The 13,821-nt window shown below is 37.9% G+C and overlaps 2 protein-coding genes across 3 annotated transcripts; both read left to right on the top strand.

The window, feature by feature from the left end:
* The first annotated feature begins 149 nt into the window (after positions 1 to 149).
* On the top strand, positions 150 to 4,148 carry LOC127637585 (ragulator complex protein LAMTOR4-like). The gene is made up of 4 exons (XM_052118723.1): positions 150 to 355; positions 563 to 643; positions 2,846 to 2,963; positions 3,069 to 4,148. The coding sequence occupies exons 1-4, from the start codon at positions 353 to 355 to the stop codon at positions 3,164 to 3,166; spliced, it is 300 nt and encodes a 99-aa protein (XP_051974683.1). The 5' UTR covers positions 150 to 352; the 3' UTR covers positions 3,167 to 4,148.
* A 2,435-nt stretch (positions 4,149 to 6,583) lies between these two features.
* On the top strand, positions 6,584 to 13,810 carry gcc1 (GRIP and coiled-coil domain containing 1). 2 transcript variants are annotated; one of them, XM_052118694.1, is made up of 3 exons: positions 6,584 to 6,631; positions 7,322 to 8,464; positions 10,854 to 13,810. In XM_052118694.1, exons 2-3 carry the CDS (start codon positions 7,364 to 7,366, stop codon positions 12,159 to 12,161), a joined length of 2,409 nt encoding a protein of 802 aa, XP_051974654.1. In that variant the 5' UTR covers positions 6,584 to 6,631; positions 7,322 to 7,363; the 3' UTR covers positions 12,162 to 13,810. The 2 variants fall into 2 exon arrangements, with proteins under 2 accessions (XP_051974654.1, XP_051974653.1); XM_052118693.1 differs by lacking the exon at positions 6,584 to 6,631 and adding an exon at positions 6,650 to 6,879 and having other exon boundaries at positions 10,854 to 13,809.
* The last annotated feature ends 11 nt before the right edge of the window (positions 13,811 to 13,821 follow it).

Raw genomic sequence — 13,821 nt, 5'->3', positions numbered from 1 at the left:
CTTTGACTAGCTCTTAAGCGCTCATTTAAGACAACTGTTCTGGGATCAGCGCCACTCGCGTACAAGACATCGTAGTCATAGTGATAACGACGGGAAATCTGATCCGGAGTCAGCTGTTTGTGTTTATTAGCAAGCAAGTGTAAATACTGTGCGAATTTGGTAATTATTGGCCACATCCTTATCAAATTCATAGGAGTCTTAGCAAATATGGTATATTTATGAAATATAAAACAGAAAGTTTATGCTTGAATACAACATAAAAGCCGCCTTTGAGGTGACGCTTGCTCGCTGGTCACGTGAGACGGGAGGTAAAGGAAGACGACAGTAAAACATAATCTGCACTGTCAAGAAAATGGCAAGTTCACATTTTAGTTTAGATGTATTTGTCCGTTCTAAACGTTTATTTTTTTACCAAAGGTTTTGTTGTGATGTGCGCTAGTGTGTCTTAAAGTAGAGTAGTTATGTTATTAAACATTGCCCAATATTTGTCAGCTATGAGGAACCATTGGACAGATGACCACGGTCACTGTTTTCTTTCTTTAAGTGTCTTTTTGTGTTGCAGACCACAGCTCTGACCCAGGGTTTGGAAAGAATACCCGACCAGATTGGGTATTTGGTTATTAGTGAAGACGGTGTTCTTGCGGTGAGTTATTAAACATTTAAAGGTATAATCTGTGTTCAATACCAATTAAGCTCAATCGACAGCATTTGTGGTATAATGTTCATAACCACACCAGTAATTAATTTCGACTTGTCCCTCCTTTTCTTTTAAAAAAGCAAAAATCTGTGTTCCTATGATGCACTTGCAATGGAAGTGAAGGATCTGTAAAGGTTAAAACACTCACTGTTTCAAAAGTATAGCTGCAAGACATGAACAATATGTGTGTTAAAATGATTTTAGTGTTATAAAATCACTTACTAACCTTTACTGAGTAAAGTTATAGCCAATTTTATAACTTCGTAACCATGAAGATGAAATGTCAACAAATCCAAAAACAACTGTTAAAAATGACGATATAAATAACTTTACATCTCAAATAATACACAAGTTTTAACAGAAGAATTAATGTAATATCATTTTATAAAAATGATCAGCTTCACATTTCTGCCTTTAAACAAGGGATGGCACGAGGACTGGGGTACTCGGACGTGGCAGCAATGATCGATAGTGATCACGCATGATGTGATTTTTCACTTCGAAATTCAGTGACAATTATCTGACAACTAAGCACAAACGTGTCAAAGGGGGAGCTTATTTTTAATTTTGAGATTGATTACGTTGTGACTTTGAGGGGTACATTGATTATCAGAGACTTCTCGTGGCAAACAAACTGATACGACGCTGCAATGCTATCATTACAATGATCAAAACAAAGAGAGTGTAATTAACCAAGTTTTGAACAACTGCGTCTGCAAAACATTTGCCAAACATGCTTTATTATCATTTAATCTACGAACTTTGCCTCGTTAATGGATATTATTTAATAAAAGTGATTGTCGCTGATTGAACCTCCCTGCATGATGTAACACACCTGCATCTCAATGAAATTAATGAAGATTTCCGCTTGAGTTTCCAAGTTAGATATTCGATATAAAGTGTCATTCCGTTGCACTTTCCTCAGTTGAAAGGTGGGAATTCAGACACTCCGAGTTTAATGTAACCCTTCCTGAATCACAGCAACAACAATACAGAGCATCATGGCTTTCCTCACTAGAGTGAACATTTGGACACACACATACACACATACACATACACATACACACCAGGCGTGTGTGGCAGTGTACACCAGGCGAGTGTTTCAAACAGCTAGACAGAGCACATTTAAATGGAACACAATGCAACATCTTCAAAACTGAACTTCAACTTAACATGTATATTAAATATTGCAATGGTATTGGCATCTCCTGTTATTTGAAAATAGATGGTTCAGACAGTCACTAAAAAAACTGGTGCACCCTTACTAAGCTTACTACAGTAAGGAAGAACAGACAGATGCGCGTTGTGCACATTCTTTCAGAGTTGGGCAGTGAATCTTCACATAATGACAAAATATGATGCATTATAATTTGATTATGCAATCTTTTGTACATTTTGTACCAGATTATTTTATAACAGCCTATTATAATGAATAGACGATACACTGGAACAACAAGACACAATGCAGCAGCCATAGACATTTGTCAGGCATGATATTATATATACAGTACAGTTATGAACATGTAATTGCCCCTCGAGTACTCTGAGTAATTAGTCAGAGTACTCGGGTAGACAAAATGCCCATCCCTACTTTAAACCCTGCAAAAATTGGTCACATTCACTTACATTTTCCCCATTGACTTCCATTGTGGGTGCCTCGCTGTGACTTAGATTTTTGCTCTTTTTGTTTTTTAAAGAAAAGGACAGATGAGTTTTATTTATATATTTTGTAATCTTCATTATGCCACATGCTGTCCATTGAGCTTAACTTGTATTAAACCTGGAATATTCCTTTTAATGTGCAGTAAAAACTCATCCCTTTTCTTATATACAAAGCACTCTTCATGAACAGTTTAAAGAGTAAACAGGACAGATGCTGAAAAAAGCCAATTTTTTAAATGTTAAATGAACAGGGAAATTAATCAAATGTTTAACATAATTGAATCTTCTGTATTGGATATAATTTATTGTAGTTACCCATGGCTCTAAAACATTTAAATGGCTTGAAATTGCTCTTAGTGTACTTTTAAAAATCCATATCCTGGAAAATTCAAACAAATTCACATATTAAGGAAAACATGCTGCTGTTAATGTAGAAATTCAGAGGTAAGTAAACTATTTTGTAAATTGTCTTTTGTTGTCTTACAGTCCGCAGGAGAGCTGGAGAATGACGAGCACACGGCAGGAATGATCATGCAGATGGTCAGAACGGCTTGTCGCTTTAGGTTGCAAGGGAACGCTGAGCCCCCTTTCAAACGCATGTCAGGTGAGGTACATACACGCTATTATAGTTGAGCTGGGCAATCCACAAAATCTGCTTTAAGCCATCACTTAATAAAGGTCTTGATGTTATTTTCTGATTTGTTCACAGTGATGTTTGAAGACTATGTTTATGCCGTGACTATCTCCGGACAGAAAGTTTTTGTAATCAAAAGGCACATCAACCAACGGGAACCTGTTATTGTCTAGTAGAGAAAAATTATATGGACTGGTCCTACACACACAGACACACACACACGCACACACAATAACAAGCTCAAAATGGTGCCCTCACATGGAAATGACCCAGCTATTACAACCACTTGATGTTTAGTGCAATCATCCTCTATTACTTTTGTAAGAAGACTTTTGATTATACAGATTTGGGAGTTTGGTGGTATCAGGTGTGTTTGAATTGAACCATTGTAGGCTTGTTTATTATTCTTGTCCAATTGAAATGTCACAGGCTACATGTGATGTTTTTTTGGTGTATGATTAAAAACAGACAGTCAATGATTTAAGCCCATTTACTTGATTTAGGGAATATATTATATATGTGAATTTACGTTTTAACCTATACAATCCATTAACCTACAACTTTCTTGCACAAATATGCAAGCATGTTTTGATGCTGATCATAACATCATCATATGATAATGCAGGGTTGTAATAGACTGGAGTTACACTTGGTGTTATTGATCATAATGTTTGATGTATGTTTTCTGATTGCATCATGGGAGTGAGAGCTTGTCATTCTCAGACGAAAGCAGGGGCTTCACAGGTGTCATGAAATGGTTGTTTTCCTTTGAGCAGAAACTAAAATGCACTAATTTTTCAAATGTGTTTCATTAACTGGCTAGAAATCACACTTTACAATAATTGCTTTAACAGTAATATATATAAAAGTACTATGCATATTTAAAAACATTTTTCCCCCCAGTTTGTGAATCATGGAATTGTGGTATAAGCAATAAATATTCAATACCTTAAATTAGTTTTTAAATGCTATAGCCTTTACTTGAGTTTAAATGTCATGTTCTGATCTTGTATTATCTTTTTTTTTTTTTCTTAACTAACTATATTTACTAGAATTGTTATGATCTTCACTATGGCTTTTGATGCTTGTGTTTTACATTTGCATGACAAAGATTAGCTTTAAAGGGATAGTTCACCAAAAAATAAAATATTTCTCTCATCATTTACTCACCCTCATTCCATCACAGATGTGCTGAACGCAAACGTGGATTTTTAGAAGAATATTTAAGCTCTGTAGGTCTATACAGTGTGAACGGGTACCAAAAACTTTGAAGCTGCTTAGAATTTACAAAAGAGATTTTGTCTGACTTAATTTCATTAACAGCACTACAGCAGAGCAACTATAAGATTGAATGTTCGTTTATTACGGTTAATTAATGTCAACGCACAATAGGCAATAGCTCAGTTAAAGTGTAGGAATCCTTCACTTGATCTTACTGTGCTGCATTCAGGAATAGCATACTCCATGAGAGGAATTCTGTAAACACATGCCTTATATTTGAGATCATTCCCAAGTTCCTTATGCTTTAGACCCAAACACACCCAGTCATAAAATATACATATTCTAAATTGTCAGTTTTAATTTTAAATTGCCATTATCAAAACCATATAGGCTATGTCATCTTTGTTTCATAGTTGTCATACAATCAACTAATACAATAAAAGGCCAAAATGAATTAAAGGTATATTAAGGGAGTCTAAAAATATCTGGAAAGGGTGACAATGAAAATGGGGAAGGAAAATACAGAAAAGTGCTTCAGAATAGGAACTTATTGCAAAGTCTTTAATGTCAAGGTTAAACCAACATTTCGAAAAAAATTTCTCTTGACATCTTGTATTTCTTTGTTTCTTCATAGTTCCTCAAATTTCATCCATTAAGGTCCTGCTCTTGATAGTCCTTCTCCATACTCAGTGCTTTGATAGTTCATTGGACATCCAGTCCAGCCCCTCAGAGAGACCTGTTCCTTCAGATGCATATGTGGCTTGAACGTGAAAAATATGTTTGGGAAATTATCCTAAAGGAAACTCGTAAGAAGTCTTTGTATCTTTCCCTAGAGAAGACAGTTTGTTTCGGTACCGGGAGACAAAGTTCTCATACACAAGAGCAAGCAGCTTGTCAAGAGAAGTCTCAAAATCAACCAAACACAATTGATACCTTTTAGTCCAGGATTATTGCACCTCTAACAGTTCTAAGGATGAACTCCGATTGGTTACATTTCTTTAAGCAAACAACATGCCTAGGTGGAAACAGGGCATATTGACCCTTGTGATTTTGATAATGTGTGTGAATGTACCACAAATCCTTCCATGTTTAGGCACTTGGCACCTCAGAGACAAAGTTCTCTTCTCAAGGCTTACATCACAACACATCAGCAGAACCATAAACATAATTTCTTACTCTACTATTAAATGTAATTTTAACACCTAAGGGATTCATATTAAATGTAACATCTTTACATTAATAGCATAAATAGTACTGTCATTCAATTAAAAATTTTAATCGCGATTAATCACATGATTTTTTTAGTTAATCGCGATTAATCAAATTATTCAGTATAAGTTCTGAAATTTGACACTATATATACTTCTTGTCAAAATGTATTTATTTCCATCTTGGGAAAGAAAACAATCCATATGTAGCAATATAATACTTTGTGAACATTTTCCAATCAACACCTTCCACAATATAAACGTAGAAATGCATTAAAATATCACCAATTCAAGGAACATTAAATGTTTCCTGAAGTCTAAATGTGAGACTGACTAATTGGAAGAACTAATTTCCCCATATGTTGCATATTAATTGCAATTCTCTCATCCTTCACAATGTCATTTTGCCAGTAGTTTGTGGCTATCCTCTTTGTTACAGCAATTGTGAAGCTGCGATTATTATTCGCATCAGGGCGTCAACACCAACGTCGAGTGCCTCTTTGAACTCACCATGCACCTTACATAGGCTGAAAAATACTTGATTTCTGTCACAAGACCCATCTTGTTTTCTTCCGAAACAGCAAAATCTGTATATTATTCCAAACTTTTGGCTGCCAGTATGTGTATATATATATATATATATATATATATATATATATATATATAGATAGATAGATAGATAGATAGATAGATAGATAGATATATATATATATATATATATATATATATATATATATATATATATATATATATAATGTTAAATATGAAGAAATTAAAACAAAATATGAATTCAGTACATATCTTAGTATTCAAAATATATACTAATATATATATGTATTATATATATATTATATTCAAAATATATATGTAAATATCACTATTCAGTTCATCGTTTCAGCAACCTTTTTACCAGGTTCCCGGCACTAATGCAGCATGTTTTTCGAAGTATATTATGAAAGATTATATTAGTGAGCAAAATTCAACGATTTAGCGCTCTTTGATCTGGTAGAACATATTCTTCTCTTAATACTTTCAAACTTTTATTTGTTTCACTCAAACATTACGTCACTTCTCAACCAGGAAGAGACGGCAGCCAACCCCTGCACATAAACTGAACTCTGACATTGGGGGCGTTCCCAAACGGCATTTTGTGCCTTTGAAGTGCACTTTGGGAAAGGGACGCCACTCGAAGAGCCGTTCCAAACAAAAGTAAGAAAAGTGGCCTTTTACAAAACATTTAGTGAAGGATACGTTCAAGCTGTAATGCCATCCTCTCTTTAGAGAGCCCACATTAAGAGCTTTGTAGTGAGTAGGGCATAGGGATGATCACTTTCGATTGGTATCTCCCAAAAACCCTATCTCTAAACCTAACCGCGAATGAGACTCTCGCGAGACTTATGCTGCGGGGGTGTTACCTTCTAGACATAGCCAGGAAGTAAAACAAGACACGTATTCAGGTAAGAGCGATATTTTGGACGTTAATTAAACTTCATGAATAGTAAATGAAGACAAGAGCACTTTCAGTTCACGCTTTATTTACAATGCACTTGAGTCTAACTGTAATGTGCAATGTGCTTTTATGTGTCAATTCTCTCTCACTTTTCCAACCGGCTAAAGAATGAGCATACAAACAATGATATGAGCAGTAAAAATAAAGTAAAAATTACCTTGAAATACAGGGCAAAGAGCACAATACAAGTTTTCGACTAACTGTCAACAATAAAACGATTTAAAACGTTGTAAATGATTATCTGTAAGAGAGTAACTTTATTATCATTATTTGTTTGGCCAGTGCTTTCTTTTCATTCCAAAAATCGAAATAGTGGATATTGAAGTGGATTCTATATTGCTTTGCTTTCTTGGTAGTCATACAACTGTGTTAATTTTGCTGTCCTGCAGGTGTTGTTTATATCTGAATGGATGACACCTGACTGACACAGCATGGATAAGTTTGGTGTGAGCTTCGGTGGTGGAGGCCCAAGCAAGAAGGAACTGCTTGAAACCATTGACGTGCAGAAGAAACAACTTGTGAAGTATCAGACTCGCTTCAAAGATGTTGTCAGAGCATACCAAAGCCTACTTAATGAAAAGGAGGCTTTGGAAGCCAGCCTGAAGGTACTGACCATTTCTCAGGAGGTCGACCTAAGCCAACGAGGTGAAAGCTGTGGAAGAACAGAACAACATTTGCCATCTGACCTTGGTGATGACCGCTGTTCCCTTCACAGTGAAGACAGCCTAGACACAGCAGCCTCTGCTGATACAGCAACCAGTGTGACCAGCAACAGCACTAAAGGAGATCTAACAGAAGGGGACCAAAGCTGCGCTGTAGATGGAGCCACTGTTGGAGCCACGAGCCAACTCGTGTTACCCCAGCAATCTGAGGAGGCAAGTGGGTCTGAGAGTGGCATGAGCACCAGCAGCAGCGGATGTATGGAACAGCTGCCACCCGCTATCTCTGCTGCAATGGACGTAGACCGCCGTGTCATCCAACTAAAGACACAGCTGTCCACCCTGACTAGTTCGTTGGCCACAGTCACTCAAGAGAAGTCCAGAATGGAGGCCTCGTTTCAGGCAGACAAGAGGAAGATGAAGCAGGAACTGGAGGAACTACAGGACAGGATGGAAGAAGATAAGAAGCAGCACCAGGCGGAGCACCAGAGCCTGCTGGAACATTTGGCGGAAAGCAAAGCCCGCGTCATCACCCAGCAGCATGAACGGGAGCAAGAGCAGGGTGATCATGCACACATGCTCCGAGAGCTCCAGAAACTACTGCAGGAGGAGAGGGGTCTGAGACAAGATGCAGAGCTCAAACTGGAAGATGCTCGAGAGGCATTAGCTAGAGCGATGCACGCAGCAGATCGAGGTCTAGATTATGAGGCGCAGCTGAAAGACCTCACTAATGAACGGGAGGAGTTGAGGAAGAGCCTGAAGGTGGCAGAGGTGGAGAAGAGCAAACCCGACCCACGTGTGGAGGAGCTCCAGCGAGAGATTGCGGAGCTCAAAGCTCACTTTAATCAGCAGCTTCAACAGGAGATCAGAAAGGTACAGCAGCTTGACATGGCAGTAAGAAAATTCCAGTCATTTGCTGGAACTTTTATTTATAGAAGAAAGAATTTCACACAGAGGAATTTCATTAGCTCAACCAAAGTTTTGTGACAAAACAAATAATTACATAATTCGTTTTGACCAGCTATGAATATTTACTGTGGATGCCCACTGTAGTTTGTTAGGTTGTTGTTTATGTGTCTATAGCCATAACCCTTAAAATAAATACACAAAGTTCGTTCTTAAATGAAAAATTAACCCAATGAAAATGGATGCAAACTAGTGCTAAAATGAAATACAAGGGACATTTATTTATTTGTTTAGTGATTTAATGATTAATAATTTTGAGTTTTATGATTTAATTATGTATTTGATGATTTATTTAAATATTTATTTCAAAATGTAAGTTTAAGTAATGTAGCCTGCCATCATTTATTTCCTGATTTGTAGAATAAAATTTTCCTCATCTTATTGAACGTTGCCAAGAACTTAATTTTACTATAAACCACAAAATGATCAGCACATTATTTTCATCAATTTTAATCTATTGAATATTTAATAATGTTTTGCTCCATTTTCAAGACTTTCCGTGCATTCAGACCAGAGGCGGCGAGAGCGTCAAAATTAGCTGTAGCTGCCCTGCCAACCACGCTATCGAAAATTCGTGGGCACTCTGACGTATTTGAAATAGGCGGCAATATTCTTTTGAGTGCTTGATTTTGTGAACTATATTTAAAGGGGCCACAAAACATCCAGACATGTCGACCGGTATCTTTTTGACGATATATCACAAGTAGCTTATATCCTCATGAAATATTTGAATATATTATTATATAAACCATAATATCCACTTCATCAACTCCCCTGGCACACCAACAATTTCAGACACATTTGTCCACTCATCGTTTTTTATTTTATTTATATCCCTGTAAGCAAACAGGGACAGATCAAATATTACAGGAAAAGCTGCCACGGCAATAATTAGTTTCCTCCATTTTGTCTTTGGAACTAATGTTTGGTGGGAACCAAAGTATACAAGGTTGTTTTCTCTAGACTTCGCTAGAGCGGAGCACTTCTATATTCCAATAGGTTGCCGCCGAACCGCGTCAAAGCTAATTACATAATGTTGGCTGCACTTGAACTTTCCTCTGTCGCCCACACCGCCCAAGACTCACCGCGCCACTTCTCGCCTCAGAGATGCTGGCTGTCATAGAAAATGAATGACTTCCGGTCGATTTGACGCTCTCGACGCCTCTGGTCTGAACGCAAGGTTTGGGGTAAATTATCTGGGAAATAATGTGCTTTTCCATCATGGTCCATAAACTGGTAATGTCAAATATTAAAATGTATAATGGTGGCCTTTCAAACATTGATAATTAATATGAGCTAATGTTTCGGGAAATACCACAGATGTTGCATGTTTATGTGTTATGCATACTCCATAATAAAATGTAATATTAAAAACTACAATTAGGGGGCCTGGGTAGCTCAGCGAGTATTGACGCTGACTAACACCCCTGGAGTCGCGAGTTCGAATCCAGGGCGTGCTGAGTGACTCCAGCCAGGTCTCCTAATCAACCAAATTGGCCCAGTTGGTAGGGAGGGTAGAGTCACATGGGGTAACCTCCACATGGTCATGATTAGGGGTTCTCGCTCTCAATGGGGCACGTGGTAAGTTGTGCGTGGATCGTGGAGAGTAGCACAAGCCTCCACATGCTGCGAGTATCTGTGGTGTCATGCACAACGAGCCACGTGATAAAAATGCGTTCATTGATTGTCTCAGAAGCAGGGGCAACTGAGACTTGTCCTCTGCCACCCAAATGACCTTCTAAGTAGTGGGAATCGGGCATTCCAAATTGGGGAGAAAAGGGGATAAAAAAATGACTCTAATATAAATTCAATCAATTAATTAATTTTAATTCAGCGTCCTTCTATTTAAAATTACAATTTTGCATCCCTTTTGCTAAAGTAATTCACAATTCATTCTGAATTGACAAATAGTATTAGCTACAACCATGATTTATATATATAGGTATAAGTTTTGTCAATTGATTTATACAATTTAAGTACAATTTAACCTTCTAAAGCAGTGTATATAAAAAATGTGCCATCTACTCACTTTCCTGCAACATCAAAAACATGCAGCTTTTAAATATATATTCTTTGTATTGAGCCAAGAGGTCAGTGTGTGACGTTTCGATCCTCTATTGGTCAGATGTCTTTTCATAATACGAATTCGCTGGTCACCAAGTTCACCAAAGTTGAATATGTAAAACTGAGACTGCATTTTCGGTAAGTAAATGGAGCGCAAAGTGTAATGTGACCACGGCTTAATTCCTTCATAATGGCCTAAACATTCATTCTCTTGTGTAATATGTCTATGCAGGTAGCACAGGCAGATGACCGTCTAAGAGAACGGGCGCAAATGGAGGAGGCACGAGTGGCCAGCCTTGAGGAGCGAGTATCTGAGCTCTCTGAACTACTGGGTGCTTGTGAGAAAACCAGACAGAAGGACCAACAGAATGCTCAGAGGTTACGAGAACGAATCCTTCAACTCGACACCGAGAACAAAACCCTTGCCATTGCTGCAGTCAGCAGGACAACAACCTTGGATCTCAATATTGAAGACTCTAATTTGAACGTAGAGGTGTTAAAGGACAAGCTTGAGAAGGTGAAGAAGTTACTGCTGATGGCTGCACAAAAATCTCCAGACCAAGACATTGAGAGGCTGGTGGAGGGAGAAGAGGACCAGGAAGCCTCGGAAGGGGAGAAGACCTCATTACTCCACTACCAGCAAGAGCTCCGGCAACTGAGGGAAGAGTTTGAGCGCTACAAAATGAGGGTGCAAGGTGTTCTGAAAAACAAGAATACAAAAGATGGCAACCAGGCCAAAGAGTTAGAGGAAGCACGCGACCAGCTATCTGAGTTGAAGGAGAAGTACATCAACCTTCGCATCGTCTCCGATGAAGCCGAAGCTCAGCACAAACGAGACTTGGAAGAGCGTCAACAAGAGCTTGTAGTGCTCCAGCAGGCCCATAAACAGGAAGTTGAGAAGCTGGATGTTCAACACAGGGAGAATTTCCTGCGGCTTGAGGAAGAACTGCACAAACAGAGAGATCGCACCATGGCCCTGCTGGCAGAAAAAGACCTCGAGTTGGAGCGGCTTCGGGCTGCTGCATTGATCGGCTTCGGAAGCCATCAGAAGCATGGCGCAAATAACGGCCCAGTGATGGAAGGTTTTGTCCAAGAGGAGTGTGATCCAGCACAAGAAGAAAGTGACATTATCGCTGAAGCTCTGAAACTTGCTGGGCCAAATGAGCCAACTTTATTACTGTACGCCGAACAGCTGGCACGCAAAGAGGTGGAGGTATCCGCCTTACGCAAACAAAAGAATCGTTTAGAGGAAGACTTGCACCAGCTGCAAGGGAAGCTGATTGCTAATGGTGAAAGACATGAAGAGGAGGTTGCTGAGCTTCGCAGTCAGCTGGACAAGCAAATTCGGGACCAGGGAAGAGATGGGGCCAACCTTGAGTACCTTAAGAACGTCATTTATAAATTTCTCACACTCCATGACACCAGAGGGCGCCAGCAAACACTCACAGCTATTTTGACCATTTTGCACTTTAGTCCTCAAGAGAAACAAACTGTGCTAAAGCAGCAGGCCCACAGCTGGTGGACAGCAGGGATGAGATAATGTTAAAGCAGACAATAGTAGAAAAAAAGACAGAGACTAAATGGTTTTACTATGCTGAGAATTATGATTAAATTTTTTTTGACCAACGGTTTGTTTGTATTGTGAGAGGGTTCAAAAAAACAGAAGTAACAATGTATCTGCTATAGGTCTCAAAAAATGAAATGTTTAGTTTTCTCTATATTTTCATTATATTTCAGCAGTATGCTAAAACATTTTCTTATTGATTTTAGAAAATACTGACAGTATTGGATATTGTAGAAGAATTACCACATTATCCAGTACTTCTCTCCTGTGTGCAGTGTATATAGACAAATATCAGATATTGACACCATCTTCAATCTGAATAATCATAGGAGTGTATACCTAAATATTTTCATTTATTTTGTAATAAAATAACTGGGGATGTTAACTATTATAACACTATTTTGGTTATGTTGAAAGGTTAATATCTACAGAACCAAAGAAAGTCCTCTCGAAAAGATTTTTGCAATGACATTGAAGGCTCAAACAGGCTACTAAGATGGAAATTTAACTGGCCCTCAGTAACACTTTTCAAAGAGTTCCAGGACTTCTAACGGGAATGATCATTACCTTCATTAAATAAGTTAATGATTAACTTTCAGCTGTAATTTTATGTGCTATTAGTGTGCTATCTTCCAGAAGAATTATCCGAGGGATGTAGAACGAGCTGTTTATTGCAAGCTTTGAACATCTTAGAAATATTTTTTCTGACTTATAATAGGGCTTTGATAACTGCACTGTTCCAACTTTATATAAGCTGTAAATATATTATACTCAGATTATTTTCATTTTCTCCACACTCAGTTTTTCCTATTTAAATATAATCAGGCTTGCATGGGTTAATGTATATTTTCAATTTTGACCATAGAAAAATATTTAGTTTTTTGTATTGGACTGTAAAATACACATAAATACAATATATTTAATGTGTTTAAAACATTTAACTTTCTGCTTACACTTGGAAACACTGAAATGCATCACTGCAATGCATTCAAATCAAATTGTCAACCACATTTTCAAGTTTTATTCCATTACAGCATGGGTCTTCATAAGGGGGTCCGCTAATTATTGTATGATCCACCTCTGGCATTTGTAATCACTCACACATGAGCGATAATGAGAGAGGAGTATGTATTTTAATCCATCGACATGTTAAAGTTCCTTGCAACTACATCACAAATTTTAAAGTGTGACTACAGTGCTAGTCAGCACTGAACTAAGTGCGCAGCCTGGACAAACCATTCATGTGACCACCGCTCATCACAACCCGCTCAAAGCGTGACACTCATCAGGTTTACTCAATGAAATGAACAATCATTTTGAAATATATGTATTAATCGACCACTTACATGAGTTGAAGACTACATTGTAATAACCTTATAAAAGTTTTATTTTGCATGGACAGTTTCTGTCTGTCTTTTTCTTTCTTTTTGGTGGAGGTTTGGCACAGGAAATGTCATTTCATGACAAAAATATTGCAGACCCCCTGCTGTACACACTGATGAAAAGACCAGCCAACCAGCTATGACTTTCATTCTTCTGCTGAACACAAAGATTTTTAGAAGAATTGTTCTGCTCTCTAGGCCCATACAGTGTAAGTCAATGGTGACCAAACATTTCAAGCTCCAAAAATCACATA

The sequence above is a fragment of the Xyrauchen texanus genome, chromosome 45, assembly GCF_025860055.1.
Source record: "Xyrauchen texanus isolate HMW12.3.18 chromosome 45, RBS_HiC_50CHRs, whole genome shotgun sequence".
Classification (NCBI taxonomy): Eukaryota; Metazoa; Chordata; class Actinopteri; order Cypriniformes; family Catostomidae; genus Xyrauchen; species Xyrauchen texanus.
This window is presented reverse-complemented; position numbering and strand designations above follow the sequence as displayed.

Coding starts and splice junctions, on each gene's coding strand:
- gcc1 (XM_052118694.1), top strand. CDS start 7,364: ATGGATAAGTTTGGTGTGAGCTTCGGTGGTGGAGGCCCAAGCAAGAAG. Junction 8,465..10,853: donor TTCAACAGGAGATCAGAAAG/GTACAGCAGCTT, acceptor ATGTCTATGCAG/GTAGCACAGGCAGATGACCG.
- LOC127637585 (XM_052118723.1), top strand. Junction 644..2,845: donor GTGAAGACGGTGTTCTTGCG/GTGAGTTATTAA, acceptor GTTGTCTTACAG/TCCGCAGGAGAGCTGGAGAA. Junction 2,964..3,068: donor CCCTTTCAAACGCATGTCAG/GTGAGGTACATA, acceptor ATTTGTTCACAG/TGATGTTTGAAGACTATGTT.